The 11,356-nt window shown below is 34.9% G+C and overlaps 1 protein-coding gene across 3 annotated transcripts in view; it reads left to right on the forward strand.

The window, feature by feature from the left end:
- Nucleotides 1–11,356, forward strand: part of NF1 (neurofibromin 1) — a 293,662-nt gene that overhangs the window by 76,543 nt on the left and 205,763 nt on the right. For all 3 annotated transcript variants that reach the window (XM_003797210.3, XM_023517507.1, XM_023517506.1), the window contains exons 6-8: nucleotides 574–641; nucleotides 869–944; nucleotides 1,644–1,810. In XM_003797210.3, coding sequence (XP_003797258.1) covers nucleotides 574–641; nucleotides 869–944; nucleotides 1,644–1,810 — 311 coding nt within the window. The remainder of the gene's footprint in view (nucleotides 1–573; nucleotides 642–868; nucleotides 945–1,643; nucleotides 1,811–11,356) is intronic.

Here is an 11,356-nt window from a genome sequence, read left to right on the forward strand (position 1 = left end):
AAAAAAAAAAAAAAGAAAAAGCGAGTTATCATTGAAAACAAAACAAAGGGCCAGGTGTGGTGACTCATGCCTGCCAGCACTTTGGGAGGCTGAGACAAGAGGATTACTTGAGGCCAGGAGTGTTCAAGATCAGCTTGAGCAACATAGTGAGACCCTGTCTCTACCAAAAATTAAAAAAAAAGAAAAATAGCCAGGTCTGGCGGTGTGAACTTGTGGTCCCAGTTACTTGGGAGGATGAGGCAGGAAAATCATTTGTGTCCAGGATTTAGAGGCTGCAGTGAGCTATGATCATGTCATCATAGTCCAGCGTGGCCACACTGCAAGACCCTGTCGCAAAGGAAAAATAGGGAAAAACAGTGTTGAAAGTTCAAGCCATATTTGAGTTTGTAGAATTTTGTTTCTAGCAGACCTAACTAGTGAATTTTATGTTTATATTAATTTTGTCTTTACCCTTTCATTGCTTACAAATAATAGTGCAACAAAAATAATACATACAAGGAACGTTATTTTTGCTAGTAGCTCTAAGCTGTATTTGTGTTAACTAATTAGAGTTTATTAATTTTCCCCTCCCAGAAACAGCATTTAAATTTAAAGCCTTAAAGAAGGTTGCACAGTTAGCAGTTATAAATAGCCTAGAAAAGGTAAGTCACACCCTTTTTGGTATTTACATTTTGGTTTTGATTACAAATTTTGATGTCTTTATTAGCATTTTGAATAAGAAATCATAAGTGATAGTTTCACATTAAGTTTTAGGAAGAACACTTTGTAATATTCTTATGAAGGAAATTAGAAGCTTGTGAGATTGTATTTACTGTATAAGGAAAAGGTCACTGATTTTGTGTAAAGATATGTGTTTTGTTATTTGTAGGCATTTTGGAACTGGGTAGAAAACTACCCAGATGAATTTACAAAGCTATACCAGATTCCACAGACTGATATGGCTGGTAAGGATGAGATTGATATTTTGTCTTTTAAACTCTTATGAGGTAAAAACCTATTACTTACCAAGTTATTTTTGTTATAAATGTGTATTTATGCCATCTATTGTTAACTAATGTCAAATAGAAGATACTGTTTTTTCCTCGTATTTCTCTATTCCTCAACCCTTTTCCTTTCCTTTGAGAAAGTAGACACAAGTTTTATAGAAGCTTTATCTTTAGAGTTGTGATTGAATATTTGCCTTTGTATTGTGGAGAAGCACTTTTTTGTCCTGTTTTATTTTGTATTTAGGGGAATATGTATAAAGTAGTAATATTCTTAGCTATAATGTAAGAATTTTCAGGACACAACTGCATAGTAGAGAATACAAATTCCTGGAGAATTTTGGTAATTCTGTTTGGGAAAATGTCTAGTCTTGGGTACATCATACTTTGTATAATGCTCTGCACATTGAAACTAACCTCATGATCAGCCATTCTAAAGTGTGTACTTTTTTAGGATAAATCAGGATAGCTCTTCTAAGACATGAACAACAGAGCATTCTGTGTCTACTTACCTGAATGGATTTGTGTAGTTGTTTAAGTGAACTTCCAACTTTATATTTTAAAATGTGGGCTTTGGGTTTTGGATAGTGCTAGCTTTTAGTTTAATCTCAGGGACTTTTTTCTCATCTAATAATGTCATTTAATACATTTTTCATGTAGAGTGTGCAGAAAAGCTATTTGACCTGGTGGATGGTTTTGCTGAAAGCACCAAACGTAAAGCAGCAGTTTGGCCGCTACAAATCATTCTCCTTATCTTGTGTCCAGAAATAATCCAGGATATATCCAATATATCCAAGGAAGTAGTTGATGAAAGCAACATGAATAAGGTGAGTAGGGCAAAATAATTTCCATTATGTTCAGATGTGAAATAATTTGTTTTACTAAAAGTGTGTATTACTTGAGGCTCTTCATTCTTTAAACAAATGATTTCAGGGGACCATTTAAATTATTATCATTTTAGATCTCTTTGCTGGCCTTAGCAGAGACATACATAATTTTATTTGGAGGAGGGTTAAGTAATACTACACAGTGATCAAAGATTTAAAACAATCCCTTAGTTTCATTTTTTTATCAGAGAAAATGGAATGATCCCTCTTAATGTTCAGCATAGTTTCTCTAAAATTCACTGCAAGGGTTATACTACTAGGCTTCATCACTTTTGTAGTGTGTTATGTGTGTGTAGTTAGGTGTGTTTCTACTCAGTGCTATTAAAATTCTCTATAACTAATTTCAGGTGTGTTAGAACAATTTTCATGGGATTTTACTAGGAAAGTAGGCTATCATGTGTACCATCTGTAGTGATACTGGTGCTGTAACAACTTAATTTTAAGAGTCACAATTTTGTATTTTTAAATTTTTTATGGTATAATTTTATTTTTTAATTTTTTAATTATAACTGTTAATTATGCAACTATTAATGCATTTATGGGGTACAATATACTGATTTGATATATAGTATGGAAAACTTACATCAAACTTATTAACATAATCATTACCTCACTTACCTATTTGTTGTGGTAAGACATTTATACTCTAAATAGTTTTAAAATGTACTATTGCGTTATGCACATTAGATGAGGTCCCACCAAATACCCTCCCTCCTGCCAGTCTCCCCTCTCCTCTTCCTCTCCCTCCTCTTCCCTCCTCTTTTCTGGACTATTTATACTCTAAATAGTTTTAAAATGTACTATTGCGTTATGCACATTAGATGAGGTCCCACCAAATACCCTCCCTCCTGCCAGTCTCCCCCTCCTCTTCCTCTCCCTCCTCTTCCCTCCTCTTTTCTGGACTTTTTGTTTTATCATTTGTATGAATGTGTAGGTGATTATATATTGGTTTCATAATAGTATTGAGTACATTGGATATTTTTTCTTCCATTCTTGAGATACTTTACTAAGAAAAATATGTTCCACCTCCATCCAGGTAAACATAAAAGATGTAAAATCACCATCTTTTTTTGAGGCTGCATAGTATTTCATGGTATATGTATACTGCAATTTGTTAATCCATTCACGGGTTGATGGGCACTTGGGCTGCGTCCATGGCTTGGCAATTATGAATTGGGCTTCAGTAAACTTTCTGGTGCAAATGTTTTTGTTGTAAAATGATTTTTGATCATCTGGGTATATACCTAGTAGAGGAATTGCAGAGTTGAATGGCAGGTCTACTTTTAGTTCCTTGAGTATTCTCCAAACTTCTTTCCAGAAAGGAGGCATTATCTTGCATTTCCACCAGCTGTGTAGAAGTGTTCCCTTCTCTCCACATCCATACCAGCATCTGAAGTTTTGGGATTTTGTGATGTGGGCTAATATTACTAGAATTAGATGATATCTCAAAGTAGTTTTGATTTGCATTTCTCTGATGACTAAGGATGATGAGTACTTTTTCATGTGTTGTAGGCCACATGCCTGTCTTCTGTAGAGAAGCTTCTGTTCAGGTCTCTTGCCCACAATGAAATGGGCTTTTTTGTTCTTTCCCCATTGATTAGTTTGAGTTCTCGATGGATTCTAGTTAGCAGACCTTTGTCAGAAACATAACCTGCAAAAATTTTCTCCCATTCTGAAGGCTATCTGCTTGTTTTACTTATTGTGCTTTTGGCTGTGCAGAAGCTTTTTAGTTTGATCAGATCCCGGGAATATGTATTTGGTGTTGTTTCAATTGCCAGTGGGGGTCCTTCTCATAAAAAATTCTCCCAGGCCAATTTCTTCATGGGTGACAAAGTGAGACTCTGTTTCAAAAAAAAAAAAAAAAAGACAGCACCTAAGAGTCAAAAATTTTTTTAAACTAAGAACTGAGTATTGATCTTACTGTATTTAAATTTCAGGATGCACTTTGTTTTGCAAATCCATGTTTTCTTATTGTGCTACTTTGAGAGAAATAGTCTTGGCTGAGTAAACATAGGAAATAGGTTCTTGTGTGATTTGCCTGTAGTTGGAGTTGTTCTAAATCAGTGGAATGACTCAATACTTTGTAGACATATTGGACAGGGAATTTATGCGTTAAAGGGTAAATTAATGACCTAGGTAATCTTTGAGAGTCTGTGATTTTATAGTACTCTACTTAGGTCTATATCCTAACTCTTCCATTATGAGGAACCATTTTTCATGTAAAAGAGATTGTTTTGGAGCCCTTCAAAATAGTATACTTTTTTTGTTTCTGTTTATTGGAAAAATAGAAATAGGTAAAAAGCTACTATAAATTCAGTAGTACTGAAGCAGATTGTTTTCATGATCACAACTTTATCTTTTTAAATGTTTCTTAGTCATTTATATCTTTAGCGAATTGCTAATTTTTTCGTTGAATTATTTGTCTTTTATTGATTTTTAGGGCATATGTATGAGCATTTTTTATTTGATTTCTCTTTTTAAACTTTAGTTACACTGAAGTTCTTTTTGCTGCATATTGGTAGATATTTAAAATTTGCATCTAATCAACTTGTCTTATTCTTTTTTTTTTTTGTCTCCTAGCTTTTTTGGTCAGACCCCTCCTTCTCCAAGATTTTTATTCATTCATTTTATTGACATGTAATTCATGTACCATAAAGTTCACCCTTTTGAAGTGAAAAATTAATTGGGTTTCACTTTAGATAGCAGTGACATATAAAGTTGTATGATTGTCATTGCTATCTAATTCCAGAACATTCTCATCTTCCCCAAAAGTAACCCAGTGTCCTTTAGTAGTCACTCCTTGTTGCCCTCACCCTGTACCCCTTGGCAACCACTAACTACTTTTTGTCTCTCTGGGTTTGCTTATTCTAGACTAGACATTTCATATAAATGGAATCATAAAATATGTGACTTTCTTGTCTGATGTGCCCCAAGAATTTTGAAGTATGCTTTTACATTTTTTTCTGGGTTAAAAATTACTTCTTATAATGGAAATGTTGTATGTCGTGATTATGGTTGTAGTTTCATGACTATTCTTCCTCAAAGTGCGTCAAATTGCACGTAGGTTAATTATACCTCAGTAAAACTAAAAATAATGCATATTTAATGGTATACAAGAGAAAAATGTATTAATGATTCCAACATTAGTTTTCCAATGAGAGAATTAATTAAAATACTCAAATGAATATTTGTAGAGAAGAAAGATAGTATCTCATTTTAATTTTTATTCCCCTTAATATTAGGTTCAGGATCATTTCATACGGTTCTTGGGGATTTGCATGTTTTCTTTTTCAGGTGTCTGGTCATTTCCTTCACCTATTTTTCTATTAAGTTACTTGCCAATCTCTAATTCATTTAAATAAAGAGCAGCAATTCTTCATTTTTAGTCCGATGTAAATGTTTTTCTAGTCAATTATTTCCTTTGTATATAGTATCATGTTTTAGCAGAAATGAATGTAACAGTTTCTCTTACTCCTATTAATATTTTAATATATTGCTTGTCTTTCTTTTTGTATATAATTTAAAAAATTGAGTAAGCTGTTCTTACTTAATTAAAAATCTTCTTTGATTTCACTAATTCTTCCTTCTCCAGGGATAGCCACTTTGAAAGGTTAGACTTGGACTTTACTAGTGTAGCTTTTATTTATTTATTTATTTTTTTGAGACAGAGTCTCACTTTATCTGGGGAGAGTGCCGTGGCATCACACAGCTCACAGCAACCTCCAACTCCTGGGCTTAGGCGATTCTCTTGCCTCAGACTTCCAAGCAGCTGGGACTACAGGCGCTCACCACAACGCCTGGCTATTTTTTTGTTGCAGTTTGGCTGGGTTCGGATTTGAACCTGCCACCCTCGGTATATGGAGCTGGCACCCTACCCACTGAGCCACAGGAGCTGCCCTAGTGTAGCTTTTATATGTTTATATGGGGGGAGAATAGACAGAAAGATGCAGGTATCTAGTTCAGTTGTTTCTCAAAGTGTGAAATGCTTCAGCAGAAGCATCACCTGGAAACTTGTTAGAAATGAAGATTCTTAGGTCCCTAACAGGACTGCTGAATCAGAATCCCTGCGGTGGGTCCCACACCTAGCAACCCATTTTTAGCAAGTCTTCTAAGTGATTGTGATGAGTACTGAAGTTTCAGAACCATTGTTCATCTAGGTCATTGTTCTTAACTGCTGTATGATGTTTCCCAAATTCAGTATATCATACATATTTTTGAGAAATGAGGTCTTGCTATGTTGTTCAGGATGGTCTGTAGTAACTGGGACTATAGGTACATGCTACCATGCCTTGGCTTGAATATACCATATTTTAAAATCCCTTATTGCCAAGCACTTAAGTAACTTTTCTTTTAAAAATTAACAGTAATGCAAAGGAAACAACAGAATGAAACAACAAGCTACAGAAGGAGAAAAAATATTTGCAAACTATTTGTCCAACAGGGGATTAATATCTGGAATATACAATGAACTAAAGCATCTCAGTAGCAAAAAATAATCCAGCTAAAAAATGGGCAGTTGATCTGAAGAGATTATCTTTCTTCTTCTTTTTGTTTTGAGACAAAGTATCACTATATTGCCCTCTGTAGTGTGCTATGGCATCACAACTCACAGCAACCTCCAACTCTTGGGCTTAAGTGATTCTCTTGCCTCAGCCTCCCAAGTAGCTGGGACTACAGGCACCTGCTACAATGCCCAGCTTTTTTTTTTTTTTTTTGTAGTCATTGTTGTTTAGCCAGGTCCGTGTTAGGTTCTAACCTGCCAGCCCCAGTGTATGTGGCTGGCACCCTAACCACTGAACTACAGGCGCTACGCGTGGATACTTGCTGCTCCATTCTTGTGATACTTTACTAAGAATAATGTGTTTCAACTCCATCTAAGTTAATACAAAAGATGTAAAGTCTCCATCTTTTTTAATGGCTGGTTAATGTTCCATGGTATACATATACCACAGTTTGTTAATCCATTTCTGGGATTAGTGGGCATTTAGATTGTTTCCACATTTTGGTGATTGTAAATTGAGCTGCTTTAAACAATCTAGTGCAAATGTCCTTATGATAAAATGATTTTTTTTTTTTTTCTGGGTAGATGCCCAGTAATGCGATTGCAGGATCAAATGGGATGTTTAATTTGAGTTCTTTGAGAATTCTCCATAATTCTTTCCAAAGAGGTTACATTACTTTGTGGTCCCACCAACAGGGTAAAAGTGTTCTTCTCTCCATATCCATGGTCTGCAATAATTTAAATAATAAAAGTTACCTGATTAGGTAGAAATCATTTATAAAGTCATCATGATTTTAAGCTTTCCTTTGACTTTTGCTTATTATCATTAATGGTAATATAATAAATTGACATAATGGGAATTCTCACTGTCCATCAGAAAGGGCATCCAGTGGCAAAGCCTCTTGCTTGCCTCTGGCCCTCAGTTTGTACTTTTCCTCCTGAGTCAAGCAGTCTCCTGGTACAAGTACTGGTTTCTTATGACTATTTCTAGAACTAGCTTCTGTATCTATTGTCTATATAATGTAACTCATTGATCCCTTTTTAAAGCTGCTAAATCCTTATGATTTATGTAGTTTTTCTATTTCCTCTTAAAATTTTTTTGTGGTGAAATACACATACATAAAATTTACCACCTCAACCATTTTTAAGTATACAGTTTAGTATACTGAAATTAATTGTTCAGTATAATTCATTGTTGTGCATCCAGTCTCCAAATTTTTTTTTTATCTTCCCAAACTAAAACTCTGTATCAATTAAACAACTCCCTATTCTCTACTACCTCTCCCCCTGGCAGCCCCCTTTCTGCTTTCTGTCACTATGGATTTGACTACTTTAGGTATCTCCTGTAAGTGTAATCATGGAGTGTATGTCTTTTTGTGACTGGCTTATTTCACTTAGCATAATGTCCGCAGAGTTCATTCATGTTGTAGCATCTCAGAATTTTCTTCCTTTTAAAGGCTACTGTTTGTACATACCAACATTTTATTTATCCAAATTTATCTGCCAGTGGCCGTTTGGGTTGCTTCTACCTTCTGGCTGTTGTGAATAAAGCTGTTACAAATACAGTTGTACAAATAACTTCGAGAGTTTGCTTTCAGTTTTTTAGATACATATCTAAAAATAGAATCGCTAGATCATGTGCTAATTCTAAGTTTTTAAAGAATTTCTGTCTTTTTAAAAGTCTGTTTTAAATTATTCTTTGCTAGGAAATATATTTTTCAGTTTTATTAGCACAGAGTTGTATGTAATATTTATGTATTTTTACTTATAAAATATATAAAGATTATATTTACTCAAAATAGTTCTCTTCTAATTTTCTTCAGTATCCATGTTTAGAATTCTTTTCTTGGCTCAGCGCCTGTGGCTCAAGCGGCTAAGGCACCAGCCACATACACCTAAGGTGGCAGGTTCAAATCCAGCCTGGACCCGCCAAACAACAATAATGGCTGCAACCAAAAAATAGCCGGGCGTTGTGGCGGGCGCCTGTGGTCCCAGCTACTTGGGAGGCGGAGGCAGGAGACTTGCTTGAGCCCAGGAGTTGGAGGTTGCTGTGAGCAGTGAAGCCATGGCACTCTACAGCTTAAGGCTCTGTCTCAAAAAAGAAAAAAAAAAAAAGAATTCTTTTCTTGGCTTGGCACCTGTAGCTCGGTAATTTGGGCACCAGCCACATATACTGGGGCTGGTGGGTTCAAACCTGGCCCAAGTCTGCTAAACAACAATGACAACTACAACAAAAAAATAGGTGAGCATTGTGGTGGGCACCTGTAGTCTCAGCTACTTGGGAGACTGAGGCAAGAGAATTGCTTAAGCCCAAGAGCTGGAGGTTGCTGTGAGCTGTGACACTGCGGTAGTCTACTCAGGGTGACATAGTGAGATTCTGTCTCAAACAAAACAAAAAAACCTCTTTTCTCATTTTCCTCATTCATATTTAATATTTTATTGATGTTTAACACCTTAACTTTTTTCTACCATTTAAAATTTTCAGTTTCATTAATTTTAGCTTTCATTTTATTTATATTTTATTTCTTGAGAAAATGCCTTAGTTCATCTATTTTCAATTTTTAAAAAAGTTGTAAAGTATCTGTAAGGCTTTACTTTTTAGTTGCAGCAGTTCTTTACATATTAATCCCTTAACAGATTATATGATTTGTAGATATTTTCTGCCATTTTATGGATTGCTGTCTCATAACACTGGCAATGTTCTGTTTTGTTTTGTGATAGAGTCTCACTTTGTTGCCCTGGGTAGAGTGTCATGGTGTCATCATAGCTCACAGCAACCTCAAACTCTTGGGCTCAAGTGATCCTCTTGCCTCAGCTACCCAAGTAGCTGGGACTATAGGCATCCACCACAATGTCTAGCTAGATTTTTTATTTTGTAATTTTAGAAAGATGGAGTCTTGCTCTTGCTCAGGCTGGTCTTGAACTCCTGAGCTCAAGCAGTGCACCTGCCTTGCCCTCCCATAGAGCTACAATGACAGGTGTGAGCCACTGCACCCAGCCAGCAGTGTCCTTTTATACAAAAGGTTTTTAATTTTGATGAAGTCAAATTTATCTGTTTTTCTTTTGTTGCCTGTTTTTTTTTTTTTGCTATCATATCTAAGAAATCATTGCTAAATCCTATGTAGTAAAGATTTTCCCTTATGTTTTCTTCTATAGTTTTACCTGTTAAGTTTAGATGTTTATATATGGTATAAGGGAAGCATCGAACTTTCTTCTTTCTTTTGGATATTCAGTTTTCCTACCATGATTTATTGAAAAGACTATCCTTTCACCATTGAATGATCTTGGTGCCCTTGTCAAAAATCATTTGGCTGTATGTACAAGGGTTTCTAGGTTCTCTATTCTGTTATATTAGTCTGTATATCTGTTTTTATGCCAGTATTACATTGTTTTGATTACTATAGCTTTGTGGTTAGTTTTGAAATCAGAAAATGTGAGTCTTCCAACTTTGATTTTTTTCAAAATTGTTTTGGCTATTTGGTGTCCCTCAAGGTTCCATATGACTCTTAGAATGGGTTTTCCTATTTCTGTAAAGCATGCTGTTGGGATTTTGATAGAGATTGTGTTAAATCTGTTTATTGCTTTGGGTAGTATTGTTACTTTACTGTTAAGTCTTTCAGTCCATGAACATAGGATGTCTTTCTATTTATTTAATATATATGTTTTCTTTAATTTCTTTCAGCAGTGTTTTGTAATTTTTATCGTGTAAGTCTTTCACCTCCTTAATTCCTAAGTATTTTGTTTTTTGAGGCTATTAGAGGCATTATTTTCTTAATTTTCCTTTTGAATTGTTCATTCCTAATATATGGAAATCCAACTGATATTTATGTTGTCTTTTGTGTTCCTTAACTTTGCTGAATTTATTCACTGTAACTGTTTTTGGTGTGGATATATTTAGATATTTCTACAACTATGATCATGTCATCTGTGAACAGAAAAAATTTTACTCCTTTTTTTCTAATTTGGATAATCTTTTTCTTGCCCAGTTGCTCTCTCTAAAACTTCTAGGACTGTGTTGAATAAAAGTGACAAAAGTGGGTATCCTTATTTTGTTCCTGATTTTCAAGGAAAAGCTCTGTCTTTCATCACTGAGTATGTTGTTAGCTGTTGGTTTTACAATGTGGCCTTTAACATGTTAAGGAAATTTCTGTCTATTCTTAGTTTGAATGTTTTTATCATGAAAGGGTATTGAATTTTGTCAAATGTTTTTTCTCTATTAATTGAGATAGTTGTGGGGTGGGGATTGTCTTTCTGTTAATATGTTATATTACATTGATTTTTTTTTTTTTATTCTTGAACTGTTTGTGCCCTTGGAATAAGTCCCAGTGTCATGATGTTTAATCCTTTTAATATGCTGCTGAATTTAGTTTACTGTTTTTTGTTGAGGATTTTTTTCATCAGTATTCCTAAGGGGTGTTGGTCTGGTATCAGGGTAATGCTAGCTTCATAGAATGAGTTAGTAAGTTCCCCTCTCTTTTAGTTTTGAAAGTGTTTGGGAAGAAATGGTGATAATTTTTCTTTAAATGTTTGGTAGACTTCACTAGTGAAGCCATCTAGTTGGCTTAATCTGGTTTAATCTCTTTATTTGTTAAAGTTTTATTCATATTTTCTATTTCTTGATCAGATAGTTTTAGTCAATTATGTTTGTAGGAATTTGTCCATTTTGTCCAGGTTATCCAATTTATTGGCATATAATTTTTTTGTAGTATTGTTTTATAATTGCATGGACCATAGGCAAGGCAATATAATAATTTAGTGTTCTAAGATGATATCAAAAAGAGGATATGATCAACTGAATTCAGAGTTGAGAAGTCAGCAATCTTGTTTGGGAAGGCCTGCTTGCTGCTTTTTTTTTTGAAGACAGATCCTCAAGCTGTCTCCCTGGGTAGAGTGCTGTGGCATCACAGCTCACAGCAACCTCCAACTCCTGGACTCAAGCCAGTCTCTTGCCTCAGCTTCCCAGGTAGCTGGGACCACAGGTGCCT

Source organism: Otolemur garnettii, unplaced genomic scaffold, assembly GCF_000181295.1.
Source record: "Otolemur garnettii isolate 467f Iridium unplaced genomic scaffold, OtoGar3 scaffold00112, whole genome shotgun sequence".
NCBI lineage: Eukaryota > Metazoa > Chordata > Mammalia > Primates > Galagidae > Otolemur > Otolemur garnettii.